The sequence below is a fragment of the Galeopterus variegatus genome, unplaced genomic scaffold, assembly GCF_000696425.1.
Source record: "Galeopterus variegatus unplaced genomic scaffold, G_variegatus-3.0.2 Scaffold601, whole genome shotgun sequence".
Taxonomy (NCBI): Eukaryota; Metazoa; Chordata; class Mammalia; order Dermoptera; family Cynocephalidae; genus Galeopterus; species Galeopterus variegatus.
The window spans coordinates 432,513-459,969 of NW_007726712.1; the positions used below are offsets into that span (position 1 = coordinate 432,513).

At 48.5% G+C, this 27,457-nt stretch overlaps 1 protein-coding gene across 9 annotated transcripts in view; it reads right to left on the reverse strand.

Annotated features, from left to right (window-relative positions):
- Nucleotides 1-27,457, reverse strand: part of MYLK (myosin light chain kinase) — a 178,510-nt gene that overhangs the window by 81,730 nt on the left and 69,323 nt on the right. For 6 of the 9 annotated variants that reach the window (XM_008570424.1, XM_008570422.1, XM_008570426.1 and 3 more), the window contains 7 exons: nt 26,092-26,226; nt 22,911-23,063; nt 10,190-10,309; nt 8,182-8,379; nt 7,264-7,513; nt 1,455-1,526; nt 430-1,010 (listed from right to left, as the gene is read on the reverse strand). In XM_008570424.1, the coding sequence (XP_008568646.1) occupies nt 430-1,010; nt 1,455-1,526; nt 7,264-7,513; nt 8,182-8,379; nt 10,190-10,309; nt 22,911-23,063; nt 26,092-26,226 (1,509 nt within the window). Of the gene's footprint in view, nt 1-357; nt 1,011-1,454; nt 1,527-7,263; nt 7,514-8,181; nt 8,380-10,189; nt 10,310-22,910; nt 23,064-26,091; nt 26,227-27,457 lie in introns of all 9 variants that reach the window. The other 3 variants (XM_008570418.1, XM_008570419.1, XM_008570417.1) reach the window with 2 other exon arrangements.

Genomic DNA, 27,457 nt, shown 5'->3' on the forward strand with positions numbered 1-27,457 from the left:
CGGGTTTCAGGGACTCTAAAGGCTTGGTGTTGCCCACAGGTTTCAGGGTCTCGGCAGGCTTGATGTTGCCCACGGGCTTCAGGGTCTCAGCAGGCTTGGCATTGCCCACAGGTTTCAGGGTCTCGGCAGGCTTGGCGTTTCCCACAGGTTTCAGGGACTCTAAAGGCTTGGAGTTGCCCATGGATTTCAGGAACTCTGAAGGCTTGGCGTTGCCCACGGGTTTCAGGAACTCTGAAGGCTTGGTGTTACCCACTGGTTTCAGGGTCTCAGCAGGCTTGACATTGCCCACAGGCTTCAGGGATTCTGAAGGCTTGGTGCTGCCCACGGGTTTCAGGGTCTCAGCAGGCTTGACATTGCCCATGGGCTTCAGGGATTCTGAAGGCTTGGCGTTGCCCAAAGGTTTCAAGGACTCTGAGGGCAGAGCATTACCCACAGGCTTGGGACTTTCTGCTGCCTTGGCATTCAAAGCCTCAGCATTACTGCTACCATTCTCTGCTGGTAATTTCTTCTTGCTGCCCAGCACTGAACGAAAATCCGGGGTGGCTGGTTTTGGAGATGGCACCTTCTCAGGCACTGGGGTCTTAGGAGTCCCTTTCTTGGCCAGGACAGAGCGGAAGTCGACCTGCTGGGGACTATGCACCTTCCTCTCTTCCTCGGACACAGTCTTTGGCTTCACTTGCCGCTGCAGGTTGGCGCGGAAATCCATCTGCTCTGCTGGGATCTCCTTCAGGTCTTCTTCTGACAAGGTCTTGGTACTCACTTTCTTGCCCAGGAGGTCACGGAAATCCAGCTGCTCCACCTCCTGCTGGCGGATGGCCTCCTCTGTGTGCTGCCTCGTCTCCACGCGTCTCTTCAGCACCCCCCGCACATCCTCGCCGTCTTCCTCCTTGGGCCAACTCTGCCCTCTTGCTGGCCAGCCAGGCCTCAGGGTCCCATAGCAGTCACCACCACCACCATCAGCACCAGCTCCTTCACCACAGAGGCCCTCACAGCTGGCAGGCTCCCTCCCCCTGCAACCAGTGAAGGGAAAAAGGAAAGTAGCAGGAGGAAAAGGGGCTGGGTAAGAAAGAAACGTCAGGGGAGAGTAAATCCCCCGAGGACGAGGATGGGAGGGCAGGGAGGAGGGGTAAAGAGAGGTGGGGGCAGGCCAGGCTGTGTTTATAGAAGGGAACTTTGGGGAGAGGCGTTCCCGCTTGCTTAGCTGGTTTATTACATTGGTAATGACTTCAGTAGCCTTATAAGGGTGTGTGAAAAAAAAAAAAAAAACAGAAAACACTTCACCCCCTCCCTTCCTTGCTCTCCCTCCCTCACTCCCCTTCCAGTCTCTCACTTTTGGCTCCTGCAGCCTCAGCTGGAGATACAAACAAGCTGGGGCTGCTGAGCTGGGCTGCAGGGCTGAGGGAAGGGGAGGGTTGTGGCATGGGCCTGGCTGGGCAGCTCCTGGGGGCACTCACCGCAGGGTGGGGCTGGCAGGGCTGTTCTGTAGCATCAGTGACACCTGGCAACTGCATTCGCCAACCTGGTTCCTGAAGAATTCAAGGATCAATGAGGATCAAGAGGATCTCTGGGCAAATGGCCTGTTCAGCACAGGGGCTATGAGGAGTACTGGGTAAGCAGGGACTTGGCCACAGGCTGGATGGCCACCAGGGAAGAGGTTCACTGGCTCAGCTGCAAGAGCCATCCCAGACTTAGGGTTAGGGCCGGGACCTCTCACCCTGTGGTCACCTTTTATTTTCCCAGCTCTTGTTTAAAAAGAAGGTGGGGGAAGAATCTCTGACCAACAGCTAAGAGAGGTAACTAGAAGTAGGAATACCTTTCTGTAAATACATTATATAATATAATCAATCACTCGATCAGTCAATAAAAGAAGAGGAATGAAGACTAGCTCTGCTGGGGACTGTGATGGAGCTGCTAGGTCTAGACGGACAGGTTCTGGTCAGCCTGCTCAGTGACCTTGAGCTTGACTTCATGCTCTCCTAACACAGAGGTGGTTACTTCCCCAGCTGCTACTTCTCTTCTGCTCATGGAATGAAAAACCCCCAACCTCCACTCACCACTAATGTTCTTAGAACTTTTTGTGTTAAAAACCTAACAGGTGTCTCCCTACATGGGAGGCCCTTTCTTTTCTTCCTTCAAGTGGGGAGGGTTCTGGATTCTTCAGGTCCATAAACCCATTCAGTCTCCTGTGACACGGCGGCTGAGGCCTCTTTGCTCAGGGGAGGAGGCTGTGCCATGCGTGGGTGCCACAGTGCCTGCATTTACTGCAGGCCATCCTTGCTGCCCTGCAAGGCTGCCACCTGCTGGTGTTTCTAGCTCAGACCAGCCAAGGAGGTTCTGCTCAGACTGGAGCAGAAGGGGCAGGTCTGAGAGCCACAGGAGACTTCATGATCATAACGACTGCATTTTATATAGTGCCTCCAGCTTTCACGACTTTCACACCTGTTGTCTTTCTTGCTCCCATAGTCAGGTGTAGGATACTACTATGCTCATTTCAAAGTTAAGGAAAGGAGGCTCAGGGTTTACGTGAAGCAGTGCTGGGACTCTCAGGGCCTCTGAGCTTCAACACAGTCCTCTAGATGTGACTGTCTCACTAGCACCACAAGGGCCAACACATGACAGATGTGCTATGCTCTGTGACAGGTTTCATACGTGATCCATCTCTCTTAATCTATGACAGCTCTGTTAGTTGGAGTCAGCACTGTTTTCGTAAGTAAGAAAAATGAGGCCTATAAAGGTTAAGTAATTTGTCTAAACTCTCAAAGTTAACTATTGGAGAAAGGGGATGGGACCTGGCTCTGTCTACCTGAATCCAAGAACTTTGACCTTCGTACCCGCCCTACAGTGCCCCCAGTACAATCTGTTCTGGTGTGTGTGTGTGTGCACGCACACATGTGCGTCTATATGCATATGTAAATGTCAACCACATGCAGGAATCCACACATATATGGGTCTACCTGGCAGGCACCTGCACCTGGAGGTTCAAGTTTGGAAATAAGTGGGCACACTAAGTTGTACGCATATGGACAGACATCTGAGGGTGTGCTCATGTGTGTTCTTCTGCTGTGTGGGTATCTCCCTCACTTTGCCTGGCCTCCCTCCCAGTGGACAGATACTGGCAACCCATGCACGGCATGGCACATGATCCTCGGGGGATACAGGGGTTGCTGATGACTCCTGGGTGCTGGGACCCATTTGAAGCTACCTTCCAACTCTCTTCTCACCTATTGGCGTCCCCTGCTTTGTCCCTTTCCACAGTGCCCTCCTGCTGTCCCAGGCTGCACCAGTGCAGTGCCTTCCTGGCTACTTTAGCTCTTTTACTCCTCTCTCCTCCCTGGCCACCCATCCCATATAGCCCATCCCCTCCTGGTCACCCTCCTCAGTGCTCAAGCTCTGAGGGCACAGATTTAAGGTTCAAAGAGCCTCATGTCTGGAGAATTTTAGGGCCCAGGATGCTTCTTTGTTCAACAAACAGCAATTAGGAGCCTCATTTAGTGCCAATGGGAAGACTAAGTCAGAGCACCCTAAGCTCTCAATGCTCAGAAAGGCTTATGGGCCTTGGGTCAACTTGCACAATGACCACGTGAGGTCATTTTGGGGCTGAGGCCTAGCCCCCTGGCACGCTTCTGCAGGCTGCTGGCCAGTGCTAGCCCATTCTTTTCCCACTTTTCTTTCAAGCACAGTGCTGTGGTGCCCAGGTTGACATGGAGCAAGAAAATCAGATGCCCAGGAGCTATGTTTACCTGGTGGCCCTTTTTGACATCTCCTCAGCTGAGTTTCCTCCTGTCACAAGTAGAACCCAGCCCAGATGCAAACATCAGGAACAGACACTGACCAGATAGCCCTGTTTTAGTCCAGCAAAGCCCCTCAGAGGCTCTAAATGGTGGGGAGCCCTGTTCCCAGGGCTGGAGGATGCTGTATCTCCCCGTGGGGCAGGAAGGACAAGGCTTCTGTTGTTTCCATGACCTGTCCTCAAGGCAGGAAACACAGACACAGATGAGCCCCTCAAGGCCTCACCCTGAAGCACCCAGGCATGAGTTGGGCAGTGGATGGTGGAGAATCTGGATTCCAAGGCTGGCCCACTAAGTGCATCATGTCTTGGGGGGTGACCTGGGGGTAACTACTTCTACAGCCCTAAATTTAAATCTCTGCTGGGCCTTTAAGGCAAATCATGGGTTCATTTGGAGCCCACATAGGTCAGAGGGGCCTCTTGCCTGGGACCCACATGCCAGATAACCTCGCCAGCTGGAACAGCATATTGGGGCCATTTTTGGCATCTGCACATACCCAGTTGCAAGACTAGTCTGGGGCTGAGGACGAGGCCTCATCCCAGCTGCTGCCACAAAGGATAGGGGCTACCAGCCTGTGTGCTGTGCCTTTCACAAACTAACAGACGCTTTTGCCCCTGCTTCTCAAGCCTTGAATGAGAAGCCCACTCTGGCTACAAAGCCTTGGATCCTGTACACTCTGAATACCCAACCTCTGGGATGGATTTTATATGTAAAATTAGTTTAAAGAACTAATGTCCTGGCAAGTATCAATTTTTCAAACACTCCAGCTGGAATTCAGAGCTGACATTTTGACATTTCCCCTTTCGGTACAGGAGACTAGATCTAGGGAAGGGAAGAGAAGGTAGAAATGATGACCCATACCTGCCTCACACTTTAGCAGGAACAAACAGAACCTGCCTCCCCCACACACACCCCACTTCCTCCATGCCATCCAGTCTTCCCCCTTGAAAGGCATTCCGCCTTGGGCCTAGGTCTGATTTCTGTCAGGATCAGAAAAGCTGGGGGAGTGGGGAGTGTCTGAGGGGTGGAATGAGGCCCCTGGCAGGCCTGGTATACACCTCCCAGGAGAACTTTCCACTGACTTGCTCATTTTCAGCTGGGGACAAAGCCAAGGCCAGGACAACAGACTGTCAAAGGAATAAAGAGGCTGGATTTTCGGAGGGAAAAGAGCCCAGGGCTGCATGGGTGGAGGCTCCATATGGTTCCCCAGGCCCCCCAAGTTCCCAGTGCATTTGAGAAACCCCACATACTGGACCATAAGGAAGGGACAGGCATCTGATTTAAGTCAGAAGATGAGGTTTGAACTCGGGCTCTGCTACTGCTCACCTTTGGGTGGCCATGAGCAAGTCTGCGACCCTGAGACCTCAGTTTCTCTGTTATTACATGAGGAGGAGGCTAGATAACTTCTGAAGTCCCTCCCAGCTGGGACAGTCTAAGTTTTATGGTTGTCCTAAGTTTTATGGCTGTCCTCAGCTGGCCCCAGACAGTCTGCCTGCCGACCTCCCAATGCAGCCCTCCTCTCTGGCCTGGCACATGTCCTGTAGCCCTCTGCTTTATACCCCCCCCCCCCCACACACACAGCCTATTCAGCAGCCAAACCTTTTCTCATTTGCTGAGACTCAGCTTTTCCTTTTTCCTCAGAATCCCACAAAAAGCTCATCTCCTCTAGTATGTCTAGCATGATTAATGTGAGTACTGTCTCAAAGTGCTATTCCTATGCAGACAAGCTCATTGGCAAGTATTTTCTATTCTTCGCACTGGCTCAGGGAATAAGAGTGTATCTTCTCCCATTTGGGAGATAGATTTGCCTTCCTAGTAATAACTGGCTTGGGCACAAGGCAGAGAGAATTGATGTGTTCCGAGCACACTGCTGATGGCAGCAGGGTGGCTAAGAGCCCATGACCATCCCATCAGCTGACCACAGGCATGTCACTGAGCTCAGCTGAGATTCATTGAGCCTTGCCCAGGTCAGCAGAACTTCCTAGCAGACCCAAAGACTCCTAAGAAATACTAAGAAATAATAAATGGCTTTTTAAAAATTGACTATTTTCTTAAACGCCACCAAGTATGTGGGGTGGTTTGTTATACAACAAAAGCTAACAGATACAAGTATAAAGAACATGCCCAGAAAGGACCCAAGGGGACGGGGTACATACTGGTGTTTGTAACTATTGTAGGCATGATGTTCCATCATGACAGCAGCCTTGGCATGTAGCTACAGAGCCTATTTGTAGCTCAGGGCCTTGAACATGATGGGCCCACTGAGGGGGAATGATGAACTCCAGGAGAGGAATCCCCTTGCCAAGCAGCCAGGCACCCGAGCCGGGGCACACTGCCACTTGCAGGTTAAGGCACAGACCAGCACTCTTCCTCAATGCTCACACCAAACCTAGGACCCACGGCAGGCGTTCTGTCCCCACCTATCAGGGTTAGCACAGAATTTTAAGAATTGGAGCATTTTAAAGGTAGAAGAACATTTCTATATCACATTCATTTAACAAATAGTTACCAAATGCTGACTATGGGCCAGATACTGTTCTAGGCCTGGAAACACAGCAGTGTGCCTTCATGGAGCTTAGCTTCCTGCGTAACCTAGCAAGGCCTTGAAAAAGCAAGAAAGAAGGAAAGGGAGAGTTAGCCTCCCTGTGGTGGTTTTTAAAATGTCTACAAATTCTTTGATACTCCTCTCTCCAAGAGGTGGAACTTAATTCCCCTCCGCTTGAGTAGGAGTTGTACTTAATGACTCACTTCTAAACACAGAATGTTGGGAATGACAGTGTGTGACTTCCAAGTGTAGGTCACAAAGGACACTGCAGATTCCAACTTGTGCTCTCTCTGGGATCACGCAGTCTAGGGAAGCTTCCATGTCATGAAGACACCCAGCAGCCCTCTGGGGAGGCCCACGTGGCAAGGAATGGAGACTCCTGCCCACAGCTAGTGAAGGAGCCATCTCGGAAGCCGATCCTCCAGTCCCAGTCACACCTTCAGAGATTGCAGCCCCTGTTGACATCTTGACTGCAACTTCAAAACCACCAGGCTAAGCTGCTTCCAAATTCCCAGCCCACAGAAACTGTGAAATAAAAATGTTTGTTGTTTCAAACTGCTGTTTGGGGGTGATTTGTCACACAGCAATGGATAACTAATTCATTTCCTCTATCTTCCTACTTTTCCAATTTTAATTCATTTCTCCATCCTTCCTATTTTCCATATACCACACAATGAGGGAACGAGACCCTGGAGGTAATGAGACAGAGGATTCTGGGGAATGAGCCCAGAAGGGAAGTTCTCAATGAGAATCTGTTAGGCTGAAGTGGAGGAAACAGCAACTTGTCAACAGCACCGAGCCTACACTTGCTTTATCTTGAAGAGCAAGCCACGTCAGTGTGTACTTCCTCTGGTTCCCCAGTCCCAGGTCAGGGGAGCAAGGAGTTTTGGGAGAGGGTTTAGGGGAGGCCAGCAGGCCTTGCAGACTCACTTGAGCAGGATCTCGTACTGGCCAGCGTGCCGGGGCTGCACGTTCTTGAGAACCAGGGTGAAAACATCCTCATTCTGTAGCACCTCGAAGTGGCCAATGTCTTTGCAGAGGGCTTTGCCATCTCGGAGCCAGTGCACAGTGGGAAAGGGATCCCCAGCTATGGCACAGGAAATGAGGACACTCTGGCCCAGGGAGGCTGTCACCGAGCGAGGCTTGCTGATGAACCAGGGCTGGGTGCCATCATGAGGCTCTGGAAGTTGGCAGAGGGTATAGCTAAGAGGGAGGACCTTCAGCAGACAGCCTCCACTCAATTCTCCATGGTGGTGAAGGGCGGGAAGACAGTGTCAACACAATGAGAGCTTGTCCAGAAATCACTTAGAATGGATATGCGTTACAGCACATCCTTCTCATTGCAAATTTGTCTTTGTTACATTCTCAGAGGATAATATGAGTGTGAATTTGTACATGCAAAGCAAGGGGAGGTAGCCTGGGCTAGGTGCTAACAATCTGCATCAGGTGTGCATAATGAAGAGTTGTCATGCGCGTTATGTGGGCTTAACTTGCCTCTTCTCTTAAGCAGAAGTTCTCTAAAGGCAACAACTCTGATAAGCCCACACTCACTTTGTAAGCTATCACTGCCAAATTGTTAAGTGCATTACACATTTCCCTCTTAGCACTCCATGCAGCTTGTCATCAGTAACCCTGAGAGGAGAGGGACTTCAGAAGGCTGGGCAGGGCAGCCCCACTCAGCCAGAGCTTGGGATGTGGGATAGGTAACCAGCCTCTGGGGCTGGGCTAGAACCAAGGGAGCAGAGAACAAAGCAGGCCCACGTGGTTTCCTCAGCTCCAAATGGCTTGTGGAGAGGCCACAGCAGCAACCCCTCCCCAGATGCTCAAAGGTGAGCAGGCTGGCCTCACCTTGCACTGTGAGCACGGCCTGAGTGCGGACCTCTCCCGCGCTGTTCCAGGCTTCACAAGTGTATGTGCCAGTGTCCTCTGGGAACACCTCCTGGATACAAAGGCTGTGCCGAGAGCCTCTCTGTTCAAAGTGAAAATCCTCTGACTCCTGGATCTCATTCCCGTTGTGAAGCCAGATGACCTCAGGGGGTGGATTACCTGAACGTGGAGAAGGGGCAAGGGGACTGGTCAGGAAGGTACTTCCCTGGCCACGTGGTAGCTCCACACTTAGTACTGTAATATGGTACTAAATCCTCTACCAAATTCTCTACGCTTCAGTTTCCCCATCCATAAAACAGAGATTGTAACACTGTCTAACTCTCAAACCTCCCTTAGCAGCCCATTAGAACAGCAGATTAGAATAGCATCTGACACACAGAAAACAGTCAATACACATTCATTATAATCATTTAACCACAGATTTCAGGAAACTAGAAAGAACCCAGAAGTGAAAATATGATTTCAGAGATGAAAAAGAAAGAATGGAATGCCAGGAAGAATGGTTTATAAAAGTAGAATCCAAACTGCTTGATAATTCCTAATGTGAGTGGATTACTGGGTTCACACTGTACTGCCTCCCGTGGGGCATCCACACCTGGGAAGTCGAGGCATTCATGGTGCCACCCTTGTAAATCTTCACCAGGAGGAGAGCTCAGTTAGCATGTCATTGTAAATCTTCACCAGGAGGAGAGCTCAGTTAGCATGTCATTGTGCTACCACATGAACGTCATCCCCGGGCAAAGATGGGCACCAGCATGCACTGGATTTCCAAACGCAGCTCTTGGCAGGTAGCATTTCCAGATTTTACTAGTCTACTTTAAATCTTCACCAGGAGGAGAGCTCAGTTAGCATGTCATTGTGCTACCACATGAACGTCATCCCCGGGCAAAGATGGGCACCAGCAGGCACTGGATTTCCAAACGCAGCTCTTGGCAGGTAGCATTTCCAGATTTTACTAGTCTACTTTTCTGGGCAGTTTCTAGGAATGTGTTGGGGCATAAAACAAGGACCACTAGGAGGATTTCCTGACATCTCAGAGCTGAGCCATGAGGCCTGCTTCCCGAGGAGCAAGGCCCAGGACTGGCCTGCCAGGCAGGCTGTGAGACAGCGGGCACGCGAGAGGCTCAAACGAGAGCAGATGTCGCCTGGCTGGAGGTCAGGTGCAGAGAGCCTGCGAGTGCTTCCACCTTGAGATCTCAGACAGTGGCCTAGTGAGCATGGCAGGGGATGGACTGCCTCTGCCTAGGACTGTCACAAAATGGCCTCCAGCCTGCAAGAACAGAGTTCATTGAGCATCCCTAAAGGCTGCACCCATGGGTTCTCTCACAGCTCATCTTCATTGCTTCCGCAGCTCCAGAGGAACTAAAAAAACCAGGAATGCGACCTCCAGGCTGTCAGAGGCACTGATCAATGGTCAACAACCATTTATACACTAAATGGCAAACTATGGCTGTTCCAGCCAAGAGCGTCATGCCAGGGGTGTCTCCAGGCTTCTCTTGCTCACTTCTAGCAAGGACTGTGATATCTCAGACTGGGATGCTAATCACATGCTCTTGTTTCCCTGCCCATTTTAGAAGAACCTCTACTCCTTCCTCTCACATTAAAATCTGAATAGCACAACTGGGAATATCATCTGAGAGTTGGGAATTCTCACATAATCTGGTTTTATACTAGTCTTCAAAACATTATAGCTACATAGGCCACACTATGTTTTCAAATTAATCCCTCACCCCTCTAGCTATAGCCATCTTCTTCCTCTGGACCATTTAACTTTGAATCCAGAAAATTCTACCCAGAGAAGGCAGAAAAGAGAGACCAAGAGGCCCCATATCTTTGGGCCCACTGCTTGATGGTCCTATGCTGATTTTCTGGTGGATTAAGGATCTGAGCAGGCCCTTGGGGAGCAATACTCATGCTGCAATGTGACCGTTTTCATGTACACCCTGAGGACAGCCATGCAGAGACACACCTGACACCTGGACCGTCATGGTGACCTGGCTTCCATCCATGACTTTGAGATCAGACAGGCCCTGAAGGAAGACGGGCACCATGGGCTGTAGGTACTCACTCTTCCCGTTGCTCTTCTTCTCTGTGTGATAGGTAGACAACAGAACGTGGGTGAACATTCATTCATTCATTCAACAAACATAGACTAAATGAGCACTTGGTATATGACTCCTGAGGCTCAGGATCCCACCAGAAACTTACTGCTAGCAGACAGTGTTTGGAGGCCCTGGAGACCATTACAAACAAGGCGCATCCCATCTCTCTGCTTGGTGTGACAGCAGGGAATGAAACATGAGACCTCTGCAGAGCCATGCCCAGTCTCGGCTCTGGTTCCTCAAGAGAACTGCAAGGGGAAAGCTAGTACTTGGCATCTTATGAGACTTTTCTCTCTTAAATTTTATTTGGTTTTAAAAATAAGTGATATACTCACATGGCACAAGATTCAAAAGGTACCAACATATGTGTAAAGCCTCTCTCCCATCCCTGTCCCATCAGGTGTCCCTCCCTGGAAGCAACCAATTTTCAGTTTCTTGTTCGTCTTGCCGGAAATGATCTATGTGTATAGTGTACACAAGCTAATAGGCATATTCTCTTTTTTCTTTCTTAAAAATAAATAATAGGGCCGGCCCGGTGGCGCACTGATACAGTGCGCCGCTTGGGAGCGCGGCGGCGCTCCCGCCGAGGGTTCGGATCCCACATACAAACCGGCCGCTCACTGGCTGAGCGAGGAGCGGGGGCAACGCCGAGGGTTGCGATCCCGTTGCCGGTCCCAGTCCGGTACGGGCGCGACACTGAGGGTTGCGATCCGTTGCCGGGCACGAAAAAAAAAAGACAAAATAAATAAATAAATAAATAAATAAATTATAGCACACTATATACAATGATTGACATCTTGCTTTTTAACTTAATGATATATCTTGGTGTCTCTCACAAAACAGAACTGAAGAGCTTCCTTGACATTTTCTATGATTAGATGGTGCTCCACTCCCATTTTATGAGATTTTAAACACCTCAAGAAAGCCAAAGACACTACACTCATTAGAACGGCTAAAATTAAAGAGATCGATCATCCCAAGAATCAGTATTGGCAAGTATGTGGAGCAACCTAAACCGTCATACGCTGCTGGTGAGAGTGTAAAATGGTACAGATCCTTTTGACAGTTTCTTAAAAAGCTAAACATGCACTTCCCATATGATCCAGTCATTCTACTCGTAGGTAATTTACCCAAGAAAAATGAAAGCATATATCCATGCCAAGACTTATAACAGAAACATGCACAGCAGCTTTCTTCACAACAGTCCTAAACTAGAAATGACCCAAATGTCCATCAACAAGCGAATAAATAAACTGTAATATATCCATACAATGGAATACTACTCAGCAATAAAAAGGAATGAAGTATTGCACGACAGCTCAACAGGGATGAATCTCACGATAATTATGTTGAATGAAAGCGGCCAAAGAAAGAATACATAGCGAATGATTCCATTTATATAAAATTCTAGAAAATGCAAAGTAAAGTGACAGAAAGCAGATCAGTGGTTGTGTGTGGCAGGGGTTGGGGGATAATTATATAGGGGTGAAGGAGATGAACATATAGAATGAATATATATATATATATATATATATATATAAACATTTGGGGGCGAGGGAGATGTCCATTTTTGAAAATTGTGTGAAGGTTTCATGGATGTGTGTATATATATGTCAAAATTCTTCAAATTAAACAAATACATGCAGTTTATTGTACATCAATAATACCTCAATAAAAACTGGGGGAACAAGTCAATGTCTGAGAGGGAGAGAATGAGGGAGTGCACCAGCCAATAAAGGACAAAAGCCAGAATGTGCAGAACGTGCTGCGAGCAGGGCTGGTCCATCCACTCACTCCCAATCAGTCCTCTGTGGAGATGAAGTGACAAACAGGCTTTTCCTCATTGTTGGAACCTTCCCTCAAGCTGAGCTTTGACCCTGCCTCATATTAGCTCGAGGGGGAAGAGGCCACTAAGTGTGTGTGCTTCACACCCAGGACAGCCCTGGTGCAGGCTGAGTACACGGCTGCCTGGTCTTTGATCCTTCCCTTTGTCCTGGGACCAGGTGGCTCTTTCAATAATTCGCTTTTAGATTTTTTGTTTGTTTTTGACAGGTGCAGGAGTTGAGATGCGGAAGGATAGGACATCTCTAAATTAAACTCTAAAGTTTTGGGGAAAGGGACTCTGGTATTTTGGGTTGTCAGCACAGGGCTACAAATACCAGGCCTTCTTCGGGAAGCCTGGAGCCGCAGGGATAGGTTTCCTAGGTGCTTTACAAGCCTGGCAAGGCCTAACTGCAAACTTGCTACTGAATTTATAGCTGTTGCCACTGAAAACAAAATCGTTCCACTTCAAAGCTCTCCTAGCCCAGCATCTGAGAATGTGATGGGGAGAGGCTGGGAAGGCCCAGGAGGCAGGAGGGAAACTCTTCCCAAAGCAAGATGGCATGTGCAGACAGCCCTCAGGTCCCCGACAGAAAATGGGGCTCTCAAGGTTGCTGCTCTCCTGCGCCCCCAGCCCAGACATTGCTGCCTTTGATGGAGGGCAGCTGGGGGCCCTGGCAGAAGACCCTGAGGGGACTTGGGGACCCCCACATTGGAGATGCATAGATCTGTCTTGTTTCTCGACTGGGCTGCAGCAGTCAGGAAAGCTGGCTGCCTCAGGAGAATTGAGGAATTTCCTGTCTTGCACAGACTGAGCAGGCTGGAGGACACAATGTTTTCGCCTCTCCAGAGTACTCCTTGTTCTCGCCTCTCTGCAGCCTCAACAGAGCCCCCAGCCTCACAGAGCTGCATGCAGATGGGCTCTAACTCTTAGGTGCTGCAGGAACATCAAAAACTCCAGCTCGCTCCTCCAAGCCGGTGGCAGGCTCCTTTTTGACCCCACCCTCATGGTTCTTCCTACAGCCCATTTCCTGGTCTGGGGCTTCAGCAAAGCCAAGTCACCCTGTGGGTCTCAGCCACTGGGGACTAAAATCCTGTCTGTTTCTCCCTCCCCTAGGAGCTCTGAAGCATGTGTGAGGGGGCGGCCTGGAGATGCTGCCCCACACGGCAGTTTACTGTTCCCTGAAAGTCCTCAACTCCACCTGTAGCTGTGGAGGGGACAGCATGCTACACTGGAAATCTAGGATGTGGGGCCAGATCCTGGCCTTGGACAAATCCCTACCTGTCTCTGAAGCTCAACTTCCTCATCAGTCTCCAGGGGTAGTAACTCAGGACTGTGGGGAGCTTTAAGGAGACAATATGTGAAAATACCTTGTACAACATCAGCAATGACATTTGTACAAGGCTGGCACAAGAACCAACTCATGCCTATCCAGCCGGCCTCAGCTACTTGATGGGTTTATCAGCAGCAAAAGAACCAATGGAGACTGGGCCCTCACCCAAGGATTACAGACTCATTTTTATATGACCTGAGGTAAATACTGCTAGGAATAGAAATGCATTGCTCTGAAATATCATAGGGTATATCTCAAAGTAAATTGAGAATGAACCTTCACTGCACCCCCTCCAGGAGGAAGTGGGGAGGGTGGCTGACCTGGGGGGCACTGGTCTGGGCAGGCATTTAATTCCAGTGTCACCCACTGCCTCTGTGCTTTGTTCCCCAAAGCTCTCCAGCAAGAACACAGGCAAGAATGAAATGATTGGGAGTAAAGGTTCAGATGAGCCTGTTCTCAGACCTGCAGGTTGGGTTCCTGTTGGTAGGGGCCCTCCCCAGCAGGTGCAGGGTGAATCCAGGCTAGCGAATGGCTGAGTCATCTTGAACATTCAACTGCCCCAAATTCTTCCCAACCAACTTTTCCTACAAACTCATACCACATTGGGATTAAGGAGCCAGTGAGGATCTCAGGTTCTGGGCAAGTGACTTCCTTTAGACAGCCCAAGAAAAGCAGCCCTAACTAGAATCCTGAAACCCTAGCCCCCCCCCCCCATTTTATTGATAGAGAGACCAGGACATGCTAAGGTGAAGTGACTTGTCCAAGGTCATGAGTCCAGTACAGGCAGACCTAGAGCTCATACCCAGGCCTTCTGATGACAAGTCCAGGATGTTATGCAGGCATCTCTTCAAGGGGAGCCACCCTTCTCCAGTGAGGCCCATGGCGAACTCTCCATGAGGATAAACATATTATCAGCTGACCCACATCCTAAACCCTTGACAAGCGAGAACTAAAGCAGAACAGAGACAAACCAGGTAATAATAATTTTAAAGAAGGTAACGTGTGTGTGTGTGTGTATTTCATTCCATTCCAAAGTGTGTGTGTGTGTGTGTGTGTGTATTTCATTCCATTCCAAAACCAAACAAATTATTTTGGCTTATCTGTGGCCTACAGACTCTGTATCAGTTTATGCTCACTCTTGTATGGACTTAGGTAAAATAAGAGACAGGTGGAAATTGATGTTTTTAATTCATGGCTCTAGCTGTGTGATCTGAAGCAAGCTTCCCAACCTAAGCTTCAGTGTCCCCTCCTCTAAATTGATGGTAACACACTTACAGCATGGTGCTGATAACACCACGGTCCAGGGTTCAATTCCTGTACCGGCCAGCTGCCAATAAATATAAATAAATAAATAAATAATAGTTATCATCAGTTACTGGTGATAATATAATTCTGGTAAGTGTAATGTACACATCATCAGTACAATGCATGATAATGCTTCAAGGTTTGTAGATAACTAAAAGAAATAACATACATAAAACAGCTAGAACATTATCTGTCACATAATAAGCACAAAAATAAATGTCCTAACCCACCTGAATTTTTTCGGTTGGGCAAACTCAACTTGACAATAAACACAATCAGAAAAGTCCCCCAAACCAGGACAATTCACATTTAATCAGGCAGAAAGGAAATTAACAGCTGCCATTAGGATAAAATTTTAACAACAATTCCTTAAGAAGTTCAGTACTTCACGGTTCTAAGGGAGGTTCCTGGCACAGTCAGTGCTATCCTTAATACCACATCCCTGTTTTACAGCGGAGGGAGCTGAGTCTCAGGGAAGGAAGCTGGCCTGTCCTGAGAGCCTGGGGCTGAGGGCCAGCAGGGCCGAGAAGGCAGGTGATGCATTCTGGTCTGGGGCTTTCCCTCGACTGTCCCAGGAACAAGTCTGCAGGGGGCTTTTAGTCATAGTTTGTATTCATGGCCAGAGATTTACTCTTCTGGGGTGTCCTTTAGCTTCCATTAGGCACAGTCCTGGTTTGGGGCAAGGGCAAGAGGTCCCCAGCAGCAATGTCATCTTGGAGCCTGAGCCTTCTTCATGTGGAGGGCAGGCACTGGCCATGGCATACAGCAGCAAGGAGGGCTCAGTGGGATCCAGCAACAGTCTCATTACCCAGCACAAGTGGGGCCAGACTAATATACCCCAGGTTTCCCTGCAGCTGTGCTTTCTGCTGCGCTGCTGAGACCAAGCCCACAGACAGCCTTCTTTCTGGAATCCAGAAAGGGCTGAGTCTCATTGATTTACTGGCCTAGGATTAAAGATCTGAAGTGAGTTTATCTGTTGCTCTGGTGCTGGGTTCACTCACTCAGTCATTAAATGACTGCCACTGTTCCATTTTGAGAGAAAGGAAAAGGGTCAGGCCTGTCCTCCAATGAGAAAGACGAACTAAGATTCAGAACAAACAGAATAAAGTTATAAAGAAGTTAACTGACAAATGAAAATGATGCCATATATTCTAAAGCGGTTAACAGGATTTGAGAAAGGGAAGGACATAGGAGGAAGGGAAGGACAGAAAGAGGGGGGAAGAGAAAGAGGAGAGAGGAAATATGGGGGAGAGAGGGAGGGAAAAGACAGGAAAGGGTGGAGGAGAGAGAGACACACCACACACATGCCCCTTCTTTTTTTTTTTTTAAAGATGACCGGTAAGGGGATCATAACCTTTGACTTGGTGGTGTCAGCACCACGCTCAGCCAGTGAGCGAACCGGCCATCCCTATATAGGATCCAAACCCGTGTCCTTGGTGTTATCAGCACCACACTCTCCCAAGTGAGCCACGGCCTGGCCCTGCCCCCTCTTCATGATCCTACTGACCCAAGAGTTTTTCCTTCCTGGCTTTTTCTGCTCTGTTTTTGACTCCTTAGAAGTTTGTTTTGAAGACAGTTCCTAGTCATGAAATTAAACTGAATTAATTATCTCCAGGGAAGCAAAAGCATCAAACCAACAACTTATCAGGGTCTCAGAGCAGCAAAGCAGAAAGTACAGGGGCTGAGGCAGTTGGAGGCTTTGTTCTACTGCTTACTGGCTGGGCTACTGTGGGCAGCTGACTTAACCTCTCTGAGCATCATGTTTCTTCATCTGTAAAGTGGAGTTAGAGAATTAAATAAAACAAGCCAGCTTTCCTAGCCATTTAGACTTTTTCTATCAAAACAACTTTCCTGTTTAAAAACATGAATTAATAGTGGTTTTAGTTTAAAAATAATAACATGAACTGATACCTAATATGATACTTTGGAAAGCTCTTATTTAGAGAAAGAGTTTAACGCCCACACAACAGGAGCAGTTTATTACCTTTTGCACTAATTCTTATACAAGATAACCGAGATAACCAGCATAACCTGTTCCTCAAACCCTAGGCCATGAGCAAGGCTTTTAGCTCCTCTTGGACTTGACATTAAGAACCCCTGCAGCCTTTGTCCCAGTGGCTGGCTGTGATCTCAGCGGCTCCTCTGCACTGCAATAATTCTCCTTGTTCTTCCCCCTTTACACCCTTCCTTTTTATCCCATGAGTTTAGCAAGAAAAACAATTCAATTCTGAAGTTCTCCTAAACAGCATTTTTTTCCTACCTGCCAACTTTTGTTGGTCAACTGGCTGCTTTCTGAAGCCCCACATCTATGAATTTAATGCACATTTGCCTTTATCTTAGATCTACAGAAGTTTTTCTTTAGGCTTTGAACATGAGCTATTTTCCTGAGTTATTACAATGCAAAATTCCATTGCAACAGCAAATCTGATTTCCTCCAATCCCTGTTATACTATGGAAATTCAATAAATCACCAACTGAGGGGGAGTTCTGAAAACACAGTCCTCTCCTCTTCCTTTATTTGGTGCTCAAAATCCAGCATGGTCCCGGGATCACAGACCAGCCTCCTCCTAAGCTCCAGAACTGTTAACTCAAGAGGACTCATCAAAGTAGGGTTACTTTCACCCAGCTGAAGTGCAGCCCAGCCCCCTCCCACTTCCAGGGCATTCTTGCAAGCTGTAAATCCCCAGGGAGGTATCTCAGTTCCCTTTCCTGCTTCCTAAACAAATAGAACCTACTATGAAGAGTCAGAAAAATGGCAAGTTTTATGGCATGAAAAAAGATTCTTCCTCCCAAGGCCTTGCTCTCTTTTGGCCTTCCTTCCTCCCATCAGCTTCTCCAGATCCTAAGAACAAATGGGAAGAGAAGAGTGCAAGGAAAAGAACGAAAGGAACAATGATGTATCACATCCCAAAAAAGATCTCTGACCAGTAATGACAGGGTTGCTGATGGGAAGCAGGATCATTGCTACCACAGTCTTCTTACTGTCTTAGAAGTTATAATCAAATTCTAAACATAAAGGAAAGGCATCCAAACCACCCAGTGTTCCCTCCCCATGAGTGCCTGGAAACCACACTCTCCACCCCACTGTCGTAACATGGCTCACATTTTGCCATTAGGAACACAATGCTGTAATTCTGTATGACATTCCAAGGACTCCAGGCACATAAATGGTAGGTGTGACCTGCTATAGCTGTAGCAGTAGTTATAAGTCCTATAATTGTCCAATTAGTAAAATGAGGCTCAAGTTCTATGATATGGGCACAAGTGTACACATGGACACTTGGAAGTCTTTCTGTAACATGAAGGACCCACGTGGTACACAAGCCAAATTCTGTATCTAACCTATATGAAACTAAAATATTGGTTATAAGTTTATTTAATGTTTAACTAATTGCTTACCTTCTTAGAGTTTGGACAGATTATATAGTGTCCCAAAGCACAACTTGGGAACTCAGAACTGCCCCCGAGTGCCTGGTACTAATCTGAAAACAAAGTGTGCCTCTATTGATGCTGTCAGTGTGGAGTGAATGGCTGACTTCACTGTGCCTGTGTCTTCATTAAGGGCTCTTCATCAAAACAAACACTCTAATAAACATGCTTACTAAATTTTATTTTTTTATGCTAGAGATCAGCTTTTCTTTTTGCTTTTTAATTTATCCATATTTTACGTCCTTAGGTGCCTCTAATAGGCTCAGCAGGCCTCCGGTTAAATAAGCAAACCATTAGGCTGAAAAACTATGTCAAAATGGGCACAATTAGTATGTTATTAATAAATCTAGTACTTAAGAATTTTAGCCTTGATAAAGATATTCCAAGGGGAAATAAATTTAAAATATTCTAGCCCAAGGACGCCTCCCACCAGTGACTCAGTCCACATTCAGTGAAACATTCACTCTATTTCAGATCTTCCTGGGCTCTGCAGGAATTTGAATTAATCATCCTTTAGGCTCCATCTTGGGTCAGGAGGGAAGACTTTCATTGCCTGGTTGACTATTGGGGATTTTTTTCCCCTTGCCTGTGGGGAGGAAAGAAGGAATATATGTTGAGTGACTCTTGAGAGCTAATTTACAGATTTCCTGCATACTCCATGAGCACTGAGCCCCCAGACAAGTGAGGAAGTTGAGGAAGTGCCTCCCTGCATGCGGTGAGTCTCGACCACCTCACTTTGCTCTCTCATTCATTAACTGAACACATGCCCACGTGGTGGGCCTGTTCTACAACAAGACAGGACCCCTCCCTGCAGAGAGCTTACAGTCTGGTAGGGAAGACAAGTGAACAGGCAATTAGAGTAAAAGTTCACAGTCAGAAGCAAATGCTTTCTCCTTACCCCAGAGGCCCTGTACCAGGTACCCCCGCCTGTCTCTGAACGCATCCTACCACTCTGCCACCTATCACTTAGCTCCAGCCACACTGGCCATCTGTCTCGCTTCTTCTTGAATAGGCCGACCTTGTCCCTGACTCAGGCCCTTTGCACCTGCTGCCCTGCCTGCCTAGAGCACTCTTTCCCTAGTTCATTAAAGTCTCTGAGTCTTCCCTCATCACACAACTGAAAAAGTACCTTTTGTACCCTTCTCTATTCTCACACTCTGCTCTTCACAGCACTTGTCAGTATTTGAGATCAAACCAGGTGTTGATTTTTGCCCGTCTCTCCACTGGAATGTAAACACCAGGAAGGCAGGGCCCTTATCTGTTCTGTTTACTGCAGTTTCCCCAGAACAAGGCCTGGCACAAATAGAGGTGCTCAATAAAGATCTGCTGATAAGTAAGTGCAATAAGGAAAGTCCAGGGTGTTAAGAGAACTCATTCTGGGATGATTAGGGAAGGCTTCCCAGAGAAAGTGACTTTTGTGAGAGTTTGCCAGGTTTTCCTGGGAGAAGAGGGTTACAGAAAAGAGAAAGTTTGGGAGAGTGGCCACAGAAATCATGTCAGAGGACTGGGCCAGCACTCTGGATGATTGCAAAACCATGGCAAAAGGCTAAACAGGTGAGAAAGAGTCCCCACGTCAGGCCTTCAGCATAGTTTCCACTGAACACTCAGACTGAGTTTGTTTCCAGTACAGCTGCCCCCTGATATGGCTCCTCCAGGGAGAATACAACCGGAGGGAGATGTGCTGCTGAAGGGCACCACATTTTGGCCAGAGTCCTTGGCATTAGGGGCATGAGTCCACGACTCTACGTGTCTGGCCCAACACCTCCCGTCTCAGAGTCTCTCTTCCCTTTACCAACATCAGTTCAGTGGCAAAGCTGTGTTCTGGGGACACTGCATGTATCCATTCATCTAATTCTCACAGTAGTGCGTGACTATAGGTATCCCCCTTTCACAGAAGAGGAAGACAAATCCTGGAGAGTTAAATATTGCCCAGGTTGCAGAGCTGGTAAGTGGTGGAGCAGGATTCACACCCAGGCAGTCTGCTCCACATCCCTGCTCCCCACTGTGGCCTGGTGCCACACTAAGGGTACCACAAGGCTAAGTCTGGGCAGCCGAGGGAGGCTGGAATAGCAGTCAGTGCACTGGGAGACAAATGTCTCCACTGAAGTCACTTCCCCACCCCCTAAACTGCCCCAGAAGACCTGTAGCAGAGGAGCTGCCTATAAAGAAAGAAAAGGACCACAGCTGAGCGCAGTGCAGGAAGCAGGCTCAAGCCTCTCTAGCATGCGGGGCACAGTGCCAGGGGTGCCACCACAGCAGGCTCTCCCTGCCCCATTCCTGTGCAGAGACAGCCCACATGCTGCTGAGCCCGGGCACGTGGCTGCATCTCTCAGCCTCATTCACCATGTATGGTATCTGAGCCTCCGCCTGGCTTTAGCAGGCCAGTAAATCCCCTACACCGGGAGGGAGTTCTCACTCACATAGGGCTGTTCTTAGAGCAAATCCAAACAGCCCTGGCAGAGTTCTTGCCCGGGACCTCTCTCCTTCAGTTTTAAAGCATGGTTGGATAGGCCATTGTTCGGATAAGAACCCCCTCCCCCCCGCCCCCCCCCCACAGACTCAGGAAGATGACCCCAAACAGTTCTTGACCCTTCATCTGGGAACCCCCACCTCGAGGGGACTACTAGCTCAGTTGGGTCTCTCTAATCCAATCTAGACACAGGCAACCAGGACAGGCACTGGATTAGCTGGGCTGCTGGCTGAAGCTAGCAAGGGAGAGTCTCAGAAAACAGAAGGCTGGGATATGCGGCCCCTCATGTGCCATTCTGACACTCTGCACTCGTGACTAGACATGGAAGAACCCCTGGTGGTAAGGTGAGAGCTGCTCCCTTGGCCCTAGGAGACAAGGGAGGCTCCGAACTGTTCTTGTTTCCTTTGAAGTTTTATTATCACAATTCCCTGACCCCCTCCCATCCACCCACCCACCCTCACCTGCCATGAGCCATGAAATTAGAACAATGAGGATAAATGGGGCAAATGTGTAAACCAGAATGCTGGCTGACAAATGCCCAGGGGCTAGAGCCAGGCTCTGACCCAAATGAAGAGGGCATCCTGGAAGGAAGGGGCAGGTAGACCAGTTCACTGATGACGACTCTATGCTGAGGCACTTTTTCAGAGAAATCAGAGAGTCCAGAGAGTGTGCCCACTTCTGGCAGAGAGCCTCACAGGGTCAGCGTCGGCCACATTCCACATCAGTGCCATTTCCTTTATCTCTAAGGGGCTGACATTGTCCAGCTCCCACCTTTGGGCCAGGGACACATGCTCTAAAAAGGGCAGGGCATAGCAATGAGCATAGCCTTCACAGTCACAGGATCTAGGTTAAAAAGGCCAGCTTTCTTCACTAGCTTGGTGCACTTGGGCCAGTTAACGTTAACTTGTTGAGACTTCCAGACCCTCCTGTGTAAAATAGGGACAGCGCCCCCATCCTCCCTCAGTGGGCTGTCAAGGTCTCAATGAGATAATACAGGTGAGGTGAAAATATTTAACACAGTAAGCAGCAAATGTATTTTCCCTTTTCCTTTCCAGCGAAACCATCTTCTGCAGCCTCGGAGAAAGTGGCTGCTCACATTACAGGGAGATCCTCCCTGAGAGGTCTGAGCCCTGGAGACAAAGAGTGAAGAGACGTGGTCTCAGCTAGTCCAATAGAGAAAGCAGACACATTATACCCAGTCCACGCACCCAGAGGACCCAGCCACACACAGGAACTGAGCGCACAGACCCAGGGTAAGGGTGGGAATCAGGCTTACCTGAAAGTCCTGGACCCAAGAAGCACCTCTCTGGGAACTGCCACCATGCCTGCCAATGCCACAGCTAGACAGATCTGTCTTGAGTCTGTGGCTCCCTGTGATCCTGGGGCCTAAGTGCTCGGCTGATCAATGGATGACCATGATAATCAGATTACTGGGTGGTGGGGAGGAGCAGGGATAAAAGAGAAAGGGGACAACCTGTGCCCTTTACAAGCCTCAGTACCCACTCTCTGTCACCCAGTGTCCCCCAGCACATAAGGGGTCATTTGTAAGACCCCCAACTGCTAAGGGGATATGTGAGTAGTCCTCCTAAGACTTCTTACAGCATGTGAGGTTTTCTTCCTACCAGACCAGGAGTTTCTGGAGCCAAGGAAGCCCTTGCCTCTTTCCCCTGCATCTTCCCAAAGGCCCGGATGGGGTGAGGGGGTGGGCAACTGGCCACCTCCCATGGCAGACCCTGTCACTGTGAGCTCTTGGAGGCTATCTCCTCTACCTGCCTGCCTTCAGGGGCAGTGCTTTTTAAGGAATTTCTCCTCTGTCCCTGAGAGGTTTCAGCTGCCTGCCAGTAATGATGTAGAGCAACATCATGTGCACTTCTGGTCCCTGGATTTTGGCCAGTAATATCATTTTTTTTGCTATAGTGCCCTTCCTCCTATGCAAACGTGTCTGCAGGGGCCAGCCCGGTGGCGCACTGCTACAGTGCGCTGCTTGGGAGCGCGGTGGCGCTCCCGCCGAGGGTTCGGATCCCACATACAGACTGGTTCCCGCTCACTGGCTGAGCGAGGTGTGGGAGCAACACCGAGGGTTGCGATCCCGTTGCCGGTCCCGGTCCGGTACAGGCACGACACTGAGGGTTGCAATCCGTTGCTGGACACGAAAAAAAGACAAAAAGGAAAAAAAAAAAAAGTGTCTGCAGGAAAGGGGCTTCTAATGAGGTGCGCAGAGGCTCCTACCATGGACGGTGACCCGGGCACTGCAGGACACCTGCCCCAAGGCGTTCTTGGCCAGACAGGTATAGGTGCCATTGTCCTCTGGCAGGGCATCCTGGACATGGAGCTCCGCCACACCGGCCTCACAGGTGGAGTGGGCGTACTGGATGGGCCACCCTGTGGAGGGAAGCACAGGGAGGCTTAGGCCAGGGAGCACCTGGGGGCAAGGACGTGAGCCCTGCACCGAGCGGGGCTGCTGCTGGCAAGAAGCCAGGCCTCGCCATGCTCACTCAGATCCACTGAGGGCTAACAGCGTGGCAGGTCCCCAACCATCTAGCTGGATGAGGCTTGTGGGCTGCAGAAAGAGGCAGGGGCTAAGAAGACAAAGGAATGGGAGCGATTGTGTCTGGTGGATGAGCAAGGCGGGGCCTGGAAGGATTGGGGAGAGAGACTCTGGAGGAATTTAGAATGCAAGAGGGAGAGGGACACAATTCTGGGCATTCTGTGTTAAGCAGTCTCCAGATCCACATCCTCAACTTCACAGAAACCCAAGCCTGGGAAGAATCTTACAGGGTCATCCTGCTCATAGTCCAGCCTTAGGGGGAACAGACCCAGTCCAGACTGAACATGAGGCAGCAATGGTTCCATTTCCCATTGTAGATATTTATCAGAAAGCAACTCTGTGTCCCCAACCTAACATTGCAATTAGGCACATTTCCACTGTGTAATTAGGTACACTTTAGGTTTTAGAAAAAAGATAAATATGGGCAACTAAAAATGACTTTGACCCTTTCTTCCCAGAGTCCCTTTCAAGAAAAGCCTTTTATTCAGGTCATGGTAAAGTCCTACATGGAGATAGGAATGCATGCAATGAACTTCAGTGGTTTCCTTAATGCTATATGTTTCTGAGATTTCATCATTCCAGGATGTAACCTTTCATTTCCAGGGAAAAAAAATCTCATGACTGAAGGTTCTGGCCTTAAAGCAAGAATGTGTCTATCCGCCATATAGGAAGCAACTGTCAGTTTCTTCCCTTGCCAGGCCCCAGGGTCCTGGATTGCACTTCATAAAATCGGGGGTGGGCAGTGGGGGAAAGGACAGAAAGGACAGAAAGAAGTGCTCTTCCTGCAATGTGATGTTTTCTTCTGCACACAGCAACACTTCATGTCTCCAGGACAGTTTGGCAGAGACCATCAAGCACGCCATAGGGCCGGAGGGGAGAGATTCTTCCCAACCTATTGCACTTCATAAAAATGGGGATGGGGGCTGGAAAAGGCAGGGGCAGGATCCTGCCACTGAGAGGACTGAACATTGCTCTTTGTTTTTATTTTTGGGATAATGACTCCCAAAACCTCCCTTCTTCGAGAACATCAGTACATTCCCTGATTGCTGTCAACCTGTCTTCGCTGTCCAGACATGTGCTGACAAGATTTTTGAGAGCTTTCCTTTTACTGGAGCATAACCCATTTTGGCCCCACAAACATGGGATGAAATGGAGCGCACAGAAAAAAGCTGTTGGCTCAGAGCACATCAGAACTGGGAGACATGGAATTCTCCCAGCTCGGAGGCACCAGTTAGTGGCCAAGGAAACCCAATTTGAGCACGATCACCCTCTAGTGGGAAGCGGGTGGAAATGCCAAGATTCACCAAGAATTCAGTCCTGTTAGCAAACTGGAGCTTGTGGGCCAAATCCAACCTGCAGCCTGTTTCTGTATGGCCTGGAGACTAAGAATAGCTCTTACGCATTTTAAATGGCTGAAAAAATAATATTTCACGAAATGTGAAAATTATATGAAATTCACATTTCAGTTTCCATAAATAAAGTTTTATTGTAATGCAGCCACACATTCATTAACTTGTTTGTGCTGATTTTGTACTGCAACAGCAGAGTAGTTGCTACAGAGACTGCACAGCTTAAAAAGCTGAAAATCTTGACTATCTGGCCCGTTTTAGAAAATGTTTATTGATCCTTGGTCTAGACTCTGAGCCACACAGAAGTGAAACTGTCTTACTCAGATCCATTATTAGTCCTTAATGCCCATATTCTGTTCCAGCCACAAGGAGGCTGCCTCCAGTTAATCACAGGATCCAACAGAAGTTCTGTCGTTAGGTGAGGGGTGGGAGGGAAGGCTGACCTCAATTCTCACTTATCTACCCAAGATTACATGTAGGAAGGCTACACGGCATCTCCTCTCACTCATTAAAGGTAATTTCTAGCAAAGCCTGAGCAAACTCTAGCAACAATTAAGGTTCATAGGCAACACGTCAATGACTCAGACACAACTGGGGATTACTTGGTTCTTAAGTGATGGGTACCACTGCCCTCTTAAATAGCCAATTCTATCAGATGGAAGAGCGGCTGAGACCCTGAACCTCCTGTTCCAGCCTGCCTCCTCACTGATAAAGCCGGAACCCAGAGAGGTGACGTTGGGTGTCCAAGGTCGCCCAACCATTCAGTGGTGGTGAAGGACGAGTCTCTTGGCAGAGGTTCTTTCATCCTCCCTGTGGTTCCCAAAGCAGTCCCTGCTTAACCTTATCAATTTAATGGACTGTTCTCAGTTCTAAAATCAGTGTTCTCCCACACTTTTGAAATTAAAAAGCCTTTTTAAAAAGAGAAAGGTGATAATATATGGTAATTCATTTTTTCAAAGGACCTTACTTGGAGGGGGTGAGGGGGAAGAGTCAGCATGTCTCTATAGTACTAGCATTAAAAAGAATTACTGGTCTCTGAATCCCAGAACCACCTGCCACTAAATAAAAGGTAAGATCCCTTGAGCAACTTCTGGTGTGGGTCATTAGTTTGTTAATTTATTTGCTCATTTATTGACTCATCAAATATCTATTAAGGGCCTATTATGAGTCTGATTATAAGAAAAGAAATTAAATTGCTTGTGCTCCTATGTGTCAGGCACCTCATTAACCACTTTATATAAATGATCAAATTTAATTTCACATCCGCCAGCCTGTAAGGTAGGTGGCATAATTCCCATCACGCAATGAGGAGCTCAAGTCTCAGGCAGCAGTGACTTGCCCGGCCAGTCAGCATCAGACTCCCAATTCCTGCACTCTCTGCACTCCATGCTTCCTTCTTATGCATGGCCACTGAGGTGGCCAAGGAGTAAATGGTTAAGAGTGATGAATGACAATTCAGGCAGGACCAAAGGGCCCAGGAGACTGGAGCAGGGGGCAGGGTAGGGGAACTTACCATTGAGCAGCCAAGTGATTTGGGGCACTGGGGTCCCCTGCACTGAGCACTGCAGCACAAAATCCTGGCCCTCAATGACAGTGCAGTCCTTCAGGACACTGGAGAATGAGGGGGCCACCTCCATCATGGCTGACTCTGTGAGGGCAAAGAACGACAGGCCATCTCAGACCACAGCTTGCCCGCTCTGTCCTGGTCACCTGGGCTTCCTCAGCAGCCTGGCTTTGCCTCATCTATCTTCACACTTATGGAGCAGGTTGCATTGGTGTAGAGACCTGGAGCCCAAAGCAGAGTAGCTGACAGGGGCTTTTTCAGTCACGAAACACCCTAGGTCTGGGAGTGCTCGGACCTGGGCCTGCCTTCTCTCCTCTGAGACTCAGGTACCACCTGTCTTGTCTTGACTTTTGCTATCCTGGAGTATCTTGAGAGCTCCTTCTGCCCACCCTCTTGGTCTTACTCTATTTTCTAGTGTCTCTTACATCCTTTGACATGGCCCACTGGTGATTACACAGTCTTGTGAGTATCTTTTTACTTGTAGAGACCACAGGCCCACCAGTGAGGATGTTTCAATTTTAAATCATTATTTTTTCAAATTCCAGGGCTGAATCAAAGGACAGGCTCACACGTGTTCTAGTTTTCTGAGTATAGTTTGAGCTGCAACCTGGGTCAAGGGTTCAGAATCCGTGTGGGCTGGGAATAGGCATTAACAACATCCCCTCATGACCCTGATGCACATTCTAGTTGACAACCACTGATCTGAACTTTCCAAAAGCTTTCCACATTTGTGAATTGGGGAAACATTCTGTAGTTTGGAAATGTTAATTAAGAGCAACAGGAATAATCTCTTCTATGACCACCAGAATATGCTGCAGAAATGTCAAGGTGGCTGACAGATGTGAAAAAGTAACTGGATTTGGTGATTAGAACCATCGCTGGTGTTTTTCAAGAGAGGCTACTCAATACAAAGGTGAGGGGAAGCCATATTACACCACAAGGGCTTATAGCAGGAAACTAATAGTCTTTGAGGGCCGACTCTACGCCAGGTACTTTTCTCGATATGACTCTGACAATGCCATGAGGTTGCACATGGCAGACGACCTGATCCTGGTAAGTCATCTACCTTAAAAGAAAAAAAAAAGTGAGCTTTTTTCCAAAGCTGGAGAAGTCTTAGAACAGCTAGTGTCTTTAAGAAGATAGGGATTCAAGAAGCACTTCATGGCAGAGTGAAGACCTCTGAAAAATCTACTCCTCCATAAAAACAAGAATACTGGCAAAAAGAATCAGAATCAACTTTCGGAGTTGATTTCAGAACTAAACCAAAGGCTCGCAACATTCTGGGTAGCATTCATTAAAAAACAAACAGACAAAC